At 41.3% G+C, this 17,897-nt stretch overlaps 1 protein-coding gene across 6 annotated transcripts in view; it reads right to left on the minus strand.

The window, feature by feature from the left end:
- chl1 (cell adhesion molecule L1 like) overlaps nt 1-17,897 on the minus strand; it is a 649,066-nt gene that overhangs the window by 173,422 nt on the left and 457,747 nt on the right. For all 6 annotated transcript variants that reach the window (XM_033036735.1, XM_033036736.1, XM_033036738.1 and 3 more), the window contains one exon: nt 10,395-10,617. In XM_033036735.1, coding sequence (XP_032892626.1) covers nt 10,395-10,617 — 223 coding nt within the window. The remainder of the gene's footprint in view (nt 1-10,394; nt 10,618-17,897) is intronic.

Raw genomic sequence — 17,897 nt, forward strand, 5'->3', positions numbered from 1 at the left:
CGTTGGAACACATCCTGAGCTGTTGCCCAAAGCCTCTTGGGCAGGGCCGGTACACATGGCGTCACGACCAGGTTCTTAAACCCATTGCAGAAGCCATCAGCATGGGAATCAGCAGCTGTAGACGAGAACGCCCCACCACCCAGATGATCACCTTCGTGAAGGCCGGAGTGCAGCTGCCAAGAACCACAGCAGCGAGGAATCAGTCAGGAATCCTGGCGACTGCGCAGGACTGGCAGCTTTCCGTAGACCTGGTGAAACAGCTGAAGTTCCCACGGCACATTGCCACAACCACCCTGAGGCCAGATATCCTCCTGGTCTCAGAGGCGACCAAAAACATCGTCTTGTTGGAACTGACTGTGCCGTGGGAGGACCGTCTGGAGGAGGCCCACGAGAGGAAGATGGCCAAGTATGAAGAGCTGGTCATAGACTGCCGTAAGCAGGGCTGGAAGACAAGGTGTATGCCCATCGAGGTTGGCTGCAGAGGTTTTGCAGGGCAATCGCTCTACAAAGCCTGGAATGCACTGGGCATCAACGGAGTGGCAAGGAGAAGGGCCATCAAGAACACCACAGAGGCAGCGGAGAAGGCATCACGATGGCTCTGGATCAGGAGAGGAGGTCCATGGGGAGGAGCGAATGCCACCTGAACACAAGTCGTTTGGGACAATAATGTTTGGGACAAAGACCAGTCATATAATTATTTGCCTCTGTACTCCACTATTTGAGATTTGTAATAGAAAAAAATCTCAAATGGTTAAAGTGTACATTGTCAAATTTTAATAAAGGCCATTTTTATACATTTTGGTTTCACCATGTAGAAATTACAGCTGTGTTTATACATAGTTCCTCCATTTCAGGGCACCATAATGTTTGGGACACAGCAATGTCTTGTAAATCAAAGTAGTTATGTTTAGTATTTTGTTGCATATTCTTTGCTTGCAATGACTGCTTGAAGTCTACAATTCATGGACATCACCAATTGCTGGGTGTCTTCTCTGGTGATGTTCTGCCGGGCCTGTATTGCAGCCATCTTTAGCTTATGCTTGTTTTGGGGGTTAGTCCCCTTCAGTTTTCTCTTCAGCATATAGGTAGCATGCTCAATTGGGTTCAGATTGGGTGATTGACTTGGCCACTCAAGAATTGACCATTTTTTAGCTTTGAAAAACTCCTTTGTTGCTTCAGCAGTATGTTTGGGATCATTTGTCTTGCTGTAGAATGAACCGCCAGCCAATGAGTTTTGAGGCATTTGTTTGAACTTGAGCAGATAGGATGTGTCTATACACTTTAGAATTCATTATGCTACTACCATCAGCAGTTGTATCGTCAATGAAGATAAGTGAGCCAGTACCTTCAGTAGCCATACATGCCAGGCCATAACACCCCCACCACAGTGTTTCACAGATGAGGTGGTATGCTTTGGATCTTGGGCAGTTCCTTCTCTCCTCCATACTTTGCTCTTGCCATTACTCTGATATAAGTTAATCTTCATCTCATCTGTCCACAGGACCATTTTCCAGAACTGTGGTTGCTCTTTTCAGTACTTCTGGGAAAACTGTAACCTGGCCATCCTATTTTTGCGGCTAACCAGTGGTTTGCATCTTGCAGTGCAGCCTCTTTATTTCTGCTCATGAAGTCTTCTGCAGACAGTGGTCATTGACAAATCCACATGTGGCTCCTGAAGAGTGTTTCTGATCAGTAGGACAGGTGTTTGGGGATTTTTCTTTATTATAGAGAGAATTATTCTGTCATCAGCTGTGGAGGTCTTCCTTGGCTTGCCAGTCCCTTTGCGATTAGTAAGCTCACCAGTGCTCTCTTTCTTCTTAATTATGTTCCAAACAGTTGATTTTGGTGAGCCTAAGTTTTGGCTGATGTCTCTAACAGTTTTATTCTTGTTTCTCAGTCTCATAATGGCTTATGTGCTCATCTTGTGCCGAGAGCTCTATTATACCTGCGTTAAGGAGGCATTTAAGCACACCTGAGCAATTACAAATGCCTGTGAAGCCATGTGTCCCAAACATTATGGTGTCCTGAAATGGGGGGACTATGTTTCAGGCCATAGTAGATTCAATGAACCATTGTTGCTCTTCCTCCAATGTGAGAACACCCTTTATCAGATACATTGACCCAAACTGCACACAATCTCTAGATAGGGCCCCACCCAGGGCTGTAAAGCAGCTTAGTCTTGTTACGAAGGATGCTGGAATATTAATTGAAGATGCAATACTGTGAGTGAGACTGTCAGAGTGTTGCTTGACTGGTCTGTGGAACAACTCTCTCAATTCACTCATCGGCTCACAGGAATTGGCAATGAGAACTTTGAAAGGATGGCATAGTTGGAAAAAAAAATTCACTATACCCACATCTTGAGTCAATGAATAGGGGCCTCATGGTTTCATTCTAATTTTGTTTAAACCTAGCTTGCTAGGCGGTTAAATATCAATCACAGGTCTACTGTCACACAAGGACCAGATTAGGGAAGCAGTATAATAGATTTCTTTGCCAAGAGGAACAACATATAGAGAGGTTGATTTGTTCTCAGTTCCTCAATGAGCCTTCCATAAAGTGTGCACCTTTTCTTGTGCTTCAATCAAGAGTAAAACTGTACAGAGTCTTCCAGAGAAAATGTTATTTGTGATTGTTGGATGCATTAGGATACTACTGATGCTATGGAAGCCTGCAATATCACATAAAAATCACATTTTACGTGGAGTCCATCAATCAATACACCCTTGGGCATCTTACAACATGTATGGTGATAAAGTGAAGAAGAAAATAGAATGTTTCTTCAATCAAATTAAGCTATCCCTCTTGTTATGAATTTTGAATTGAAACAAAAGAGAATGCAAAAAGGCATCTGTACAATGATAAAGTTATTAATCAACAATGGTTTCAAGAGATCAAGAGAGAGCCATGAATTATTCTCAGAATAAAGCAGATTATTAAATAGGCCCCTATTGAAATAAGTATTAAATATTTGATGCATTGCTAAGTTTAATAAACAACACATTTCAGAAAATCTGTTGTGGACATCAATATCAATATTTTGCTTAGACTGCGTAGGTTTTGATTCTATTTTCACTTGAACAATTCCACTCTAGATCATGGATTAATTATATCCTCACCTGTAATTCAAAATACACAAATAAAGCCTCTCTAATTGTTACAATCAATTGGAACTAGACTATCTCCAGATCTATTTCAGGTGCAATAACAGCACAAGTACAAAGATATCAACTATTTCTTGTCATCGTTGTGGTGAAATTAGCTCTGAGCTTTCACATTCTCTTGCAAAGAGACCACCCCTCTGTAGTTCAGCCAAGGTTTGGGGACCTATAAAAAGCAGTCCCCACGAGGACCTTTGTCGATCTTCTGGAAGAGCGCTTTGGACTGAGTGACCTTTTGGAGTGTTTCTGCTTGCACGAGGCTGAAGGGCTTGGCCAGGCAGATACAAGGATCGAACCCGCGGTGGTTTAGGTATCGTATAGGGGAATTTGTTGTGCAATCCAAAATTAAAGATTAGTTGTTCCAGTGCTTGAATCAGTGTTTCAGTGTTTTATTGCCTGAACTAGGTTTGGGGGGGAGCTTAGAAGAGCTTATTTACATATTGATTCAGGAGATAATGGCAGTAGTCCGAGATGGCATTATTGAAGGAATATCCAGTGAGTCTTTATGGGTGGAGCTGAGCAATAACAAGGAGATATTCATCTTGCTCTGATTGTACTATAAGCCCCCAAATTGTCAACGGGAATGAGAGTAATAAATATGCAGAGAGATTGCAGACAGTTGCATGAATAATAACGCTATCATAAAATGTGATTTTGAATTCCCAAATATAATCTGGGACTGCCATAGTGCTAACGATTTAGATACGGTGGAATTTGTTTAGTGTGCAGTTAGTAGCAGTCCTGATACCTGGTGTTGGATATTTATGTATATTCCAAACCGTAGGGATTGGGGAATTGTTGAAACCTCCTCTTCCCGCAGAACACTGATCAAGAAAAGTGGTGAATGACTAACAGCAACTATGGATTCTGCATAGAAATCTAAAGTTGTTGATAGTTATGTGTGTAAACATGTACAGTTAAATGAGGAATGTGGAAATGCAGGCAGTTCCCACAGAATCAGAAGCATTTTATTTTGATAGAGCAATTGTATTTGTAACTACAATTAAAGTAATTTCATGATTATTCCTCTTTTCCCTTTGGAAAAATTGCCTGAAGAAAGTTCCTTGAGCACACTAAACATCTACCAAAAACTCTGCCCCCAAAAAAACTGAGACTTGGGAAGAAATAGGAGCAGGGGTAGGAATCTTCCCACTTCCAACTAAACCATGGCTGATCCTGTACCTCAAACTCACTTGCCACATATGGTCTGATTCTCTTTGAGTTCAAACATCTCTCCCACAATGTCCAATATAACCAAATGTATACAGCTCCCTCAAGGAATGCAGCCTATGCCATGAAAAGGATTATTCCCATATTGTTTCTAAACAGCCACCCCCTTAATCTTGAGACTTTATCCCAAGCTTCCGTATCCAGCTGCAGTGAACAGCCTCTCACTAGAAGTCTACTGAGTCTTCTACTGAAGTTCTACTTTGGGTCTGGAGAAAGGTTCCGACTCAAAACATCACCTATTCCTTTTCTCCAGAGATGCTGCCTGACCCGCTGAGTTACTCCAGCATTTTGAGCCTCTCAGTATCTGCCTAGTCTGTCCATCTCATAATCGCAATGTTTTCATCTCTCATTTTTCAGAACTCCAATGAATCGTGACCATACTCATTCAGTTTTCACGGAGCAACTCACTAATCCTCAAATTTAATCTAATAAAGTCTTTCTATATTTCCACCAAGAACATTCTTCCTATGGTTCCACATTCTTCCCTGGCCAAATAATTACATGCATTTTATTTATGTACATATATGTACACATATTGTACATATTAAACATACATATATTTCCATATATTTGGACACTAAATAAACTTTGTTTCATTCCTTGAGTTGGGAGCAGTCAACAGGCTAAAGAAATTCAACTGATGAGATACTGGCATGATAAACTCTGATAGGAGAGACTGGACTAACTGTAAAATTGTAGCTTGTTTATTTATGAGTGAAGTTAAGAAATGTTCTTAAGTGAAGTTAAAAAATCGAAATTTTCAAGAAAGGTGGTGAATTTATTTTTGTTAGATTGTGTATAGAATGATAAGGAGCTTAAACAGTGACATTTAGAGATTACACATGGATATCAATATTAGTATTGTCTAGAAAATATACTTTATGCATTTTTGGACTAAATGGGTACCGTGTTTCATGACCTAAAGTCCTTCTGAGAGTATAAACACAGAATATCCTCTGGTTCTCCCTTATCTATTCTACCAGCTACATCCTCAAAACACTTCAGAAGTTTTGTCAAAAAACATTTTCCTTTCATAAATCTATATTGATTTTTTTCTGGCCCCTTGATATTTTTTAATAGTCTTTTATCACAAGTTTTATTATAGACTCTAGCATTTTTCCCTATTACTCATGTCAGGTTAACCAGTCTATAGATCCATGCCTTCTCTTCCCAACCTTTTTTGGGGATACATTTGCCACCTGCCAACTGCAGAAACTGCCCGTAAATCTAGCCAAGTTCAGCTGATGATTGCCACTGCATCCACTATTTCAACAGCCACATTGTCTAATACTCTGGGACGCAGATTATAAAGCCTGATGATTGATCAACTTTTAGTGCCATTAGTTTCTCAAGCACTATTATTCAACTAACACCAATTTACTTTTATTCCTCCTCTTGGTCCCCAAGCATCTCTCGGGTGTTATTTATGCCTCCTTCCATGAAGACAGAACAAAACTACATGATTAATTTCTCTGCCATTTCCTTATTCCCCACTATAAATTTTCCTGCTTCTGACTGTAAGGAGAAGACATTTATCTTCACTAATCTTTACCTTTTTTTAATGAATTATAAAATCGGTGAGTTAGATTGAAGTAATTTAATGAAACTATCAAACGAATATTTAGTTTAGGAATATAAATGAAATGGGCTGAATGAGATTGTCAATGGCAGTTTTGGAAGAATGAGCAACACTGTCAGAACATTGTGGAGATGACATTTCACTTGCAGTTATCTTGAGGCTTCAAGCTGCCTAAAGGAACCCAATTGGTATAGACTGGAGCAACAGAGATGTTTCAGGCCACATTGAAACATAGAAAATAGGTGCAGAAGTAGGCCATTCGGCCCTTCGAGCCTGCACCACCATTCAATATGATCATGGCTGATCATCCAACTCAGTATCCTGTACCTGCCTTCTCTCCATACCCCCTGATACCTTTAGCCACAAGGGCCACATCTAACTCCCTCTTAAATATAGCCAATGAACTGGCCTCAACTGTGGCAGAGAATTCCAGAGATTCACCACTCTCTGTGTGAAAAATGTTTTTCTCATCTCGGTCCTAAAAGATTTCCCCCTTATCCTTAAACTGTGACCCCTTGTTCTGGACTTCCCCAACATCGGGAACAATCTTCCTGTATCTAGCCTGTCCAACCCCTTAAGAAATTTGTAAGTATCTATAAGATCCCCCCTTATAGAAACTTACAAAATTCTTAAGGGGTTGGCCTTCAGCCACTGTCTTGTATATGCCACATACCTTGCACTACAACCCATAGTGCGCGATTATACAGCGATTGTATCGGGATTTTGAGTGATATAACCCATCCCATCAAAATCGCTCAAAACATCTATTGTGCATTTAAGTTATTTTCTACCATCTTAATTATTGTATTGATGAAATAATAGCTGATTACCAATCTTAGCAATCAAGTCCTATGAATATTTCCTCAATAAACTCAGGTAGAGCATGACAAAATATTATTGATGTGCAATAAAGCCAAAGTCATCTTGTTCTTCTGAAGTTACTCTTTTTGCCATATTGTAAAGATAGTCTGAAGAGGGGGTGAGACTCATCCTTGATTATGCTGGTTGCCTTGCCGAGGCAGGGTGAAGTGTAGATCGAGTCAATGAATGTGGGGTTGGTTTGTGTGATGGCCTAGGCTGCGTCCACAATTCTCTGCAATTTCTTGTGGTGTTAGATGAAGCTGTTCCCAAAACATGCTGTGATCACGAATAGTCTTTCCGCTGACTGGACCGCATGCAACACGTGACAATAAACTAAATTAAACTATTAGGCTTCAAATCACTCCAATCCTGCATCCTGAAATGTTACTTTCAAAAAGAAAACAGATTTACATTTTAATGAATCAATACAAAATGTTTCTGTTTCTAACTAGGAAGCTTGCTGAGTCGGCTGTTCACTTGTTCTGAGCAATGTTTCACTCGCACTGAATTATCACCTTTAATGCTTCTCTAAAATAAGATAAATTGACTCATGGAGTTGTACATCACAGAAACAGACCCTATACCCACCAAGTCCTTGCAAATTGTATGGTCCATTTACACTAATCTCACGCCTACATTAGGACTGTATCCTTTTAAGCATCTGTCTGAATGCCTCCTAAATATCATGATCTGGTTCCACCACCATCCCTGTTAGCCCATTCCAGATATCAACTACTCTCTGTGTAAAAAAAAACCGTCCCTCTGTTCCTCTTTAAAACTCCTTCCTAACACCATAAACCTGTACTCTGATAGCCCATTTTTCCCCCATGTAGTGCTATCTTACTTACAATGCTCTCACAATGCTGCATACTTCAATCAGGTCATTCCACAGTCTTCTTCATTCCAGGGAAAATAAGTTCAGCCTAACCAATGACACTATAACTAAAGTCTTCTGATCCAAGTAATGTTGTGATGAATCTCTTATACACTCAATCCAGTGCAACCAAATCCAACCCATAGCATGCTGACCATCTCTGAACTGCAGCCTAACCAGTGTTTTGTAATGTTTTAACATTGCCCCATCCTATGGAGGCAAGCATGCCATATGCTTTGGATGGATATAAAGTGCTGGAGTAATTCAGCAGGTCAGGCAGCATCTCTGGAGAAAATAGATAGGTGACATTTCAGGTCGGGACCCTAGTTCCTTTTGGGAGGGAGTGGGGGGAGGATTGGAAGCAACTTGCCTGCAGTCCCCCTCTCCACTCTACAGTCTGAAAGTTCCTCAAACCATCACCTATCCATTTTCTCCAGAGATGCTGCCTGAACCATTGAGTTAGTACAGTACTTTGTGTCTATCTTTGGTATAAACCAGCATCTGCAGTTCCTTTTTATTACATTATACCATATGCTTTCTTCACCACTCCATCCACCCAAGTTGCTTCTTTCAAGGAACAATACACTTGCACCACTGGATCTCTCTGTTCATTAACATTCCTGGGTGCCCTACCATTTATTCCTCATGTCCTACCCTATTTGACTTCTCAAAATACATCACTTCGCAGTTCGGTCTTAAAATAGAAAGTACAAATTGCCGTCATCTCTGAATTTTCCAGAGAGAATTTATGTGATGCCGCTCACTACAAATGAATTCAGCACATCTTGCAATGGAATTTCCCTGTGGATTTACCAAAGTTGTTGTAAATATATTATGCTGTTGTGTAGGAACATCAAATTTTACTTTGAATCTGAATGATTATAGGAGCAACATATCAGTGTAATGGTGCTGTAATTTCTCGTTAGATGTGTATCATAAATATGGTAACCTAGATGATAGATTATATGTAACTTTTCTTAGATTAAGTCATTTTTGTTTTATGTTTGCTTGCTGCTGGAGCTAAGCAGTAAGGATATGTCACAGTGTAAGTTTTAATCTGGGAGTGTGGAGTGAACAGTTCCTAAGAAATTGCTCCAACTTATCACAAGTCACAGATACATTCCACACTCAAAGTAATTTCCAAAGTCTAAAGGTGTAACATTTTCAACAATTGATCATTGACTTCATATCACTTTTCATGTCATGTTAATGTTCCAATCTGCACAGGATGATGGTGGCAAACATAAAATAAACTAATCTGGCCACTTTTGGTTTACAATGAAGGTCGTTTGGAGGTAAATGATAAATATGCCTCTCGGCTGATGGGTTAGTTCCTAAAATATTTTTAAGCTAAGTTTATTTATTTTTTAATGTTCATATCTGATCACCAGGTTGCCTGAACTATTGTTATGGCTTGAAGGATGGATCCATTAGCTAATTACACCAATGTTTGTAGCTTTGTGGCAGAAGGACTTTTTTCCTTATTCACCAGCAATCCCACTACCACAACATTCTTGGTTTGGCAAGCCAAACTCCACAAGCAGTCACTCATGAACTGCCAGTCACAACAGTGGGATCAGCAATCACAACCCCTCCCAATGCTAACCTTTGCTATCTGTTTCCATCCCCTGTTCTGGAATTAGGAGTTTTTGGGAGATAAGTGGAGAAGAGTGAAAAGCAGTTTTGATGATCCACATGCTGTGTGTGATATATGACAGGACTCTTCTCCCTTCTCCCAACACTTCCCACACTCAACCTCTTTCATGATTCAAGCTTTTCACTGTACCTCGGTACTAGCGACAATAATAATTAATCTAAACCTAAACTCATTTCTGAAACCTGGATATATTTACGACCATAGCCCAGCCAGTTTCTGGCTATGGATGGGAAACATATCGGGAAAAAATATTGAAGCAATCACAACTGTTAGTTTAACAGCACCAGAGGGAAATATATTCTCCCAAAAAAACCCATAAAGTGCAAAAGCAACTCAGCCAGTCAAGCATCATCTGCAGAAGGAGAAACCAGTCAATGTTTTGGGTCAGTGACCCTTCCTTATTTGTTATCCATTCTCCCAGGACTCGACCCATATTTTTTCTCCGCCTTGTAGTTACTATCAGGCCCATTTTTCTTGTGTGTTCATATTTCTATGATAATGCACATTTGATCCTTGATGGGCAACGTAGCATTGAACACAGTTCCATTTGTTTATATTTGGGATGTGGATAAAGCCCGATGCAACTGAGTGTGTGACCCATTCCCAAAGTCAATTATAGAGTACGGGATTGGAGTTGAATGTCAATATATGTGTATGGGCAGCTGTTTCCTTCCATAACAATCTGGTTAAAATTTAAGTGATAACTTGGCTGTTTTGCTGATCATGTCTCTCAGAGAAATGACCAAACTGAACTAAATGTATTTGTATCACTTTCTTCAGGTGGGATATGACGTCACAAACTTTAGATTCCTACTACAAAATTGCAGGAATAAGTAATCCTATGTTAATGTATAATTGCTTCTAAAATTGTTCCTGCATCACATAGTTTGGATGCATTTTTAATGAAAAAAAATTGAAAATAACATATATGGGTACCAAAGGGAAATACATATTATGGAACCAATTGGAATTTTGCTGAACTTTTCAAATAGAGAGATGTTTCAAAGTGCAATTGAGAACAAAATTACTTACAGTCCTCTCCTGAATATCCTGTTACAATCTTTGGTTCAGGACCCTCTCCAATATCGTTTATGGCTTGTACTTTGATGTCATAAGGTACAAATGTTGGGGTATTCTCAACAAAGTGATGATGCTTGTTGCCTGTATGTGCATGCCATTTGGTGTCAACGCCTTGTAGTCTCCAACTAACGTTGTACTTCAGTCCGGGCCCATTCCAGTCAACGCGTTTCAGTGGCTGCAAAAATATACACAGAGAAAAGGTTAGCGGTTTATGAACAAACTATGGCATGGTCTCACCTGTAAAAAGCTCATTTCAGAGCAAACCAAGCCTCAACATCAAAGCTCCACATTTAAAACAATGCAAGGAACGAATGGATTTTATTAGCCATTTGCGAATCTTGAAAAATAAAGATAATATCCTGGAGAGATCAGGACTATTGGCATTTTGAAAACACAGCAAAAAACACAGCAAAAAAATTAGATAACTAACAGGAATAAATGAATGGTTCAAATATGCAAGGACTGGAATAAATTCATCTAACACAACCATAAACCTTTAGTTTAGTTTGTAGTTTGTCGTTTAGCGATACCGAGCGGAAACAGGCCCATTACCCAACTGAGTCTGCACAACCAGCGATCCCCATACATTACATTTATACCATGCCAATTAACCTACGAACCTGTAGGTCTTTGGAGTGGGGGACGAAACCCAAGATCTCAGAGAAAACCCATGCAGGTCAGGGGGAGAGCTCCGTACAAACAAGCACCCTTAGTCAGGATTGAACGCAGATATCTGGCGCTGTAAAGCAGCAATTCTACCGCTAGGCCACCATGCAACACTGTGCTCACTCTACATTGCTCTAGTTTGTCAAGCTCAATTCAGGGAGGTGATGACATAAGTAAGATATTTCTCTAAAAATATTTTGCTTTAGTTTAATGTCTTAAATTTTGTCTTTTTAATTTACTTTCTTGATATTTTAAATGATTGCAAGATGTCTACACACATTTTCCAGCAATATTCAAGTAGTTTCCTGAGAATTTAGGTGGTACAGCAATATAATGATGAACAAAGCTTATCTAAGGGTTAGCTTAATGTGTAGGAAGGAACTGCAGATGCTTGTTTATACCGAAGATAGAAACAAAATGCTGGAGTAACTCAGCAGGTCAGGCAGCTTCTCTGGAGAAAAGGAATAGGTGATGTTTCGGGATGTAACCCTTCAGTCTGAAGAAAGGTCTTGACGGGAAACGTCAACTATTATTTTTCTCTGGAGATGCGGCCTGACCTGTTGAGTTACTCCAGTGATTAGCTTCATGTCTTTTATCCATAAGAGTGGAGTTTTGTGATGATGAGCGACACAACAAGATAAACACAGACTTTTCAACAGCTGAGACTTTAAAGGACAGATTAATTACTTAATGTTGAATGTTACAGTACAATCTTTTTATGATGCAAGAAAACTGCCTTGTGTCTGGAAACGTATCAGTGAATCAAAATACAAACTGGAAATTAAGTCAGACTAATCCTAGATGTTGAAATAACTGTGATGTTGTATTTGAATAGGACCCAGCTGGTGCAGAGAAATTGCAATATTTGGAAACTACGGTAATGTTTGTGCTGATCTCGATCCTGCCAGATTAATTTTACATATCCCATTACTTGATGTAAACCATTGCTCAATGTTTAATAGTACTAACAACATAGATGTTGTTAACAGCAAGCAGTTACTGATCATGCATCTCGGGTCTCACTTCATCTTTGATGATTCTGGCAAATGGGAGTTAATTACACTTCACTCCATGTGCAGGAAAGAACTGCAGATGCTGGTTTGAATCAAAGGTAGACACAAAATGCTGGAGTAACTGATCGTCAGTCTGAAGAAGGATCTCGACCCGAAACGTCACCCATTCCTTCTCTCCAGAGATGTTGCCTATCCCGCCGAGTTACTCCAGCATTTTGTGTCACACTTCACTCTATGTTGTACACGAGTGTACTATGATGGTTTATTTGGCTCAGTAACTATCGGTATAACTTGCATTGGTTTTCTGTAAAGGACAAAATACCGCAGAAGCGGGAAATCTATCTTCTATACATAACTAAAACTCTGATCTTGTGCTCTTCCGGTTTGCGTGGTTTTTCTATCTGCGCAGAAATGGTACGCGATAGCGCTACCATTTTTCGCCAGTTCACTCACCGTTCTCCTGTGCTGTGAGTGCAAAATGTGTTTGCACCACTCCCCCTGTCCACACACCCTCCCCCCCCCCCACAACTGCCACGCCCACACATCCCTCCTACCCGCCCACTACCCCCTCCCTCGCCCTCACATCACTCCCCCCACAACTGCTCTGCCCAAACCCCCCCACCCACCCACACCCACAAGATGCTTCCAATAAGGTAAAGAAACCCAACTGGATCAAAAGGTCTTTGGCCCAGAAAGTCGCATGAATCCATTATTTGTACCTGTTGGGTCTTACCCCTGGTGTGACTGAAGATTATATAGAATGCAATAGGATGAAAGGTCCTACAGGTGGAAACGTGGACGGCAGTGGGTGACACAATGATGTAGATTGCGGTGCTGCTGCCTCACAGTTCCAGAGACCCAAGTTCAATTCTGACCTCTTGCTGAGTTTAACTGTCTGTATAACCCGTTATTGCCTACTCCACATACAACAATGGACCATTGTTGGCTCCACCTTTCCTTGATCATCGTTGCTTTTTGCAGATCCTTGTCCTATGTACCTTCTATATCTCGCACTTCCCTTTCCCCCTGACTCTCAGTCTGAAGAAGGGTCTCGATCCGAAACATCACCTATTGCTTTTCTCCTGAGATGCTGCCTGACCCGCTGAGTTACTCCAGCTTTTTGTGTCTATCTGACATCTGATGCGATCTGTTTGCTCTCTGATCTTGTGGATTTCCTCTGGATGTTCTGGTTTCCTCCCACAGCCCAAAGACTTGGGAGTTGTTGTGTTATCTGACCAATGGTGTGCAGCTGAGTGATAGAATCTGGTGGATAGTTGATGGAAATGTGGGATGAATTAAAATCAATGTGATTAAAGATTAATATAGGATTTGTGTAAATGGGTGGTTAATGTTTGGTGCAGATTCCATGAGTTGAAGAGCATGTTTTTGTGCTGAATTTCTCCATGGCTCTTTGACTCTCATTCTCATAATAAAAATTGCTTGAGGTAAGCTTCCTTAAGATGTTTTGAATATCGTTTAACTTTTGGGTGTGGAAGTTATGACAGGGGAAACTTAAAAACTATGGTTCATAAAGAAACAATGGAAGTCTTGAGAAATTTTGGAGGAACGGTAAACCTTTATTTTCTGCGCTACTTTGTTTCATTCTCTTCATGCAGTGGGGATTGCACTGTCTGTTCCATTTTCACCTTCCTCCAAAACTCATAATTTCCTGATAATTTCCAGCCAGTTCCCATTACCATCTTCACATCCAGAAACCACTGCTGGTATCAGGGATACAACATAAATAAATCATCCAGGAGATGCAGGTAGAGTTTGAGTTTAGTTTAGCAATACAGCGTGGAAATAGGCCATTCGGCCCATCGAGGCGCACCGACCAGCAACCCCCGGACATTAACGCTACCCTACACATAATAGGGACAACTTCACATTTATACCAAGCCAATTAACCTGTACAAATCTGTACATCTTTGGCATGTGGGTGGGAACAGAAGATCTCGAAGAAAACCCACGCAGGTCACGGGAAGAACGTACAAACTCGGGACAGGCAGTACCCGTTGTCAGGTTCGAACCCGGATTGAATCAGGATCACTCCCTACTAACAGGTGGGAGTGGATATCATGAGGCAGCAAGTGTGGAACTTCAGGGCTCTTATTATCAGTTTGACAGCATTGCTTGCAGTTGGATAGAACTCATTAAATGCAAGGTCATTATCCGTCTTGGGCAGTTGCAATGGAATCATCAGTGAATGGATGGTTCTGGTCACCAATTAACCTTCCTGATATTTAGCCTTCAGCTGTGCAGTCTGCACTTGCCAACGATAAAAGAGACAGAGCAATGTGTGAGTGTCCACAAGTGACAAGCTAGATCAGATGATCAGCACAGCACACCAGCTATAAATTTGACGGAATGTCACCTTTTTTACACAAGGGGATGTTCATTGGGAATGATGAGGGACATGGTGGTCCACCGGTTATTTCCTTCAATTAGCGGGAGTCAACCAACCAACTCTTTCATTTATTCTTATTATTCATTTCCCTCAATCTCCTGAAATAGAATGAATTGTGAATTCCTCTGAAATATAAGAAAGTAGGAGCAAGAGCTGACCGCTTAAGCCTTGTCTCCCATTCAATGTGGTTATAGTTAATCTACATATGGCCCCATCTCCTTTTCTGGGCCAGTTCCCAATCGCCTTTAATTCCCTAATCTTCCAAAAAATCTCATTAAATACCCTCAATGGTTTAACCTTCACCATCCTTTGAAGTATTCCAGAGATTCTGTGAGTAAACCATTTCAGTTTCAAACAAACAGTCCCGTAACAAGTCATTGGGTGTTTTAAAAATATTTTTAAGGCAGAGATTGACAGATACTTGGTAGATAAGGGTGTCAAGGATTATGGGGAGAAGGATGGTGCTGGTGGACGGGTAATCACTGGTCGGCATGGACTCGGTAGGTCGAAGGGCCTGTTTCTATGCTATATCTCTAAAGTATAAAGTTGGTCATCGAAACAGGAAAATAAACCATGTGAGTGGTGGAATGACATAATGTATTTTCCAAGCTAAATATTTCCCAATAGATCTCACTAGATTTCATTTTTTTTAAATAAATCTGCCATTAGGTCTCCTAAAAATGCAATTTTCTCTTTATTTCTGTCTCTCGGCATAATTGTTCACCGTGATATCCACTGCATTTCTGCATCCCAACTGAACACCTTTGCTGGGGAACAGAAATGGTAAAACGACAATAGATTCCCTGGTCTCCATTGCCATTACACTGAGATCTAACCAGACACGTTGGATCAAAAGGGAAATTCGCTCTCTGCTGAAGTCTGGATCCGAGGCTTTCAAAAAGGAAGACTTCGGACTGTACAAGAAGGCTGAGTATGATCTCTGTAAGGTTATCAGATTAGCAAGAAAATATTCTAGAATAAGCTAAAGACTCAATTCTCACAAGTGGATGCCAGATACGAGTGGCAAGTCCTGAATACCATGATGGGCTATAAGCCAAAATCACGTGCCATCTCTGGCAATTACGCATCTCCAATAGAAGAAGTTAATGCCTTTTACATTCACTTTGAACAGGCAAATAAAATTCCAGCAATGGCCCTTAGCACTGTTGCCCCTCAAGGTCGTGTGGTCAATCGCACACTCTATTCCCTGTACACCCATGATTGTGTAACATGCAAGTATCGTACCAACTCAATCGTTAAGTTTGCCGATGATACCACGGTTATCAGCTACATCAAGGAAGAATTATGTGGGCAGCACAGTGATGCAGCGGTTGAGTTGCTACCTTACACCACCAGAGACCCAGGTTCAATTCTGACTACGGGTGCTGTTTGTACAAAGTTTGTACATTCTCCCTGTGACCACGTGGGTTTTCTCTGGGTGCTCTGGTTTCCTCCCACATTCCAAAGCCGTGCAGGTTTGGAGGTTAACTGGCTTCTGTAAATTGACCTGATTGTGTTGGATAGAACTAGTGTACTGATTGATCACTGGTCAGCACGGACTTGGTGGGCCGAAGAGCCTGTTTCCACGTTGTATCTCAGAACTAAACTAGGAAGGAGTATGGGAAAGAGATCATGAGCTTTGTGTTTTGTTGTCAGAACAATCTAGTCTTTAATTTCACCATTATGAAAGCTGCTTGTTGACCTGAGGAAGCGGAGTGCGGGGAATACGACACTGTCCTTATCCATGGAGCTGTCCTTATCCATAGTCGACAGCTTCACGTTCCCAGGCATCCATATCACCAGCAACCAAACATAATCGCATCACAATGATGTGGTGATCAAGGAAGCGCATCTGCATATTTACTTTCTTTGGCATCTGAGAAGATTCGCTATGTACCGCCCATTGTAGACTCATTGCAATTTTGACATGTACAGCAGGGTGAGAGTTACAGTTGGTCTCCAGACTGTGGGTTTGGTACCAGCATTAGAGGTCTTGTCTTCCAACACTCTTTTTCTGAAGGCTGGTGCACTGGAATTTATACCATTGCATCACTATGCTTTGAGCTGCTTGTCTGCAGCCCTGTCTCAGCTGATCACTTGCTGAAACCTTCAATTATGCCTTTGAGATCTGTCTACTCCAAGGCTGTCCTGGCCAACCTCCAATCATCCCCTCTGCCTAAAGTGCTTATCCAAAAATCTGTCACCTCTGGAGACTTTTCACCCATCATACCTGTTCTGTGACTCCCTGTCTTCAAAACATCACTTTTAAAGTTATTTTCTTGCTAAAGGTCCTCGTTGGCCTCAATTGCAACCACCAACCCTTGCAATGCAATGCATTCCAAGTACGCAAGCTTTCTAGACCTATGTGCTCCTGATGGGCCTGTCCCACTTAGGCGATTTTTCAGTGGACTGCCTGAAAAACCAGGAACTGGAACGGCGACTGCCAGAGTGGAACACACACACAAACACATCGCAAAGGCAGGGGCCAGGGCAAGTGGGGGGAGCGCTGTCTGAAATTCACACGGTGCGAAGCCAAGGTGATACAGGCACACACCGCGATGAACAGGAAGGTTGGCGCTGTAATTAAGACGGCTAGCACAGTGTACGGTAAATCCTTTAAAAGAGGGGGGAGGGGGGGGAGGAGAAGGGAGAAGGGAGGAGCAGGAGTGGCAACAACTTTTAAGAAGATAGACAACTATTAATAAGCCAGAGATACACAGCTGTGAAGTTCAGCGGACATTTAACATTCGATCTTGGTGTCTTTGTGGACATTTTTGAAGCATTTTCACTTCCTCGTCACTTGATCCACTCCATGCCCTTGCTGCGGCAGAATTCATAATAGAGCGCTCACTGCAGGAGTCCAGTGGACAATGTGGCTGAGCACCAGGCAGGTTGGGCAGGTTAAGCTGCATCTGAGCATTGAAGCTAGTCCAGGAAACAATGGTACATTGATCCAGCCAGCAGATGTGGAGGATCTTGTAGAAGTGGTGTTTTTTGTGTGCGTTGAGGTGTCTCTTGTAGGCTGAGCACAATTTCTACGTGTATAGCTGAATCAGAATTACTGCTGGTCAATAGTAAGTTTGGTACCTGGGTTAGAGGTCTGGATCTTCAAGTCCTCTTTTCCATGTGCTGATCAAGGCTGGTGAATCATTCCATCGCTGTGTTTTGAGCTGCTTTGATCCAAAGCTCTGGGAGCACCTCCTCAAAGCTCTCTGCCTTTCTCTCTCATCCTTTAAGAAGCTCTTTAAAATCTGCCTCATTGACCAGGCTTTTGGTAATCTGTTCAGATTCTTTATTTTATGGTTCAATGTGTAATTTCTGTTTGATAATTCTCCTGTTAAGCATCTTGGGACCACACAGTATGGCCTG

Source organism: Amblyraja radiata, chromosome 18 (assembly GCF_010909765.2).
Source record: "Amblyraja radiata isolate CabotCenter1 chromosome 18, sAmbRad1.1.pri, whole genome shotgun sequence".
Classification (NCBI taxonomy): domain Eukaryota; kingdom Metazoa; phylum Chordata; class Chondrichthyes; order Rajiformes; family Rajidae; genus Amblyraja; species Amblyraja radiata.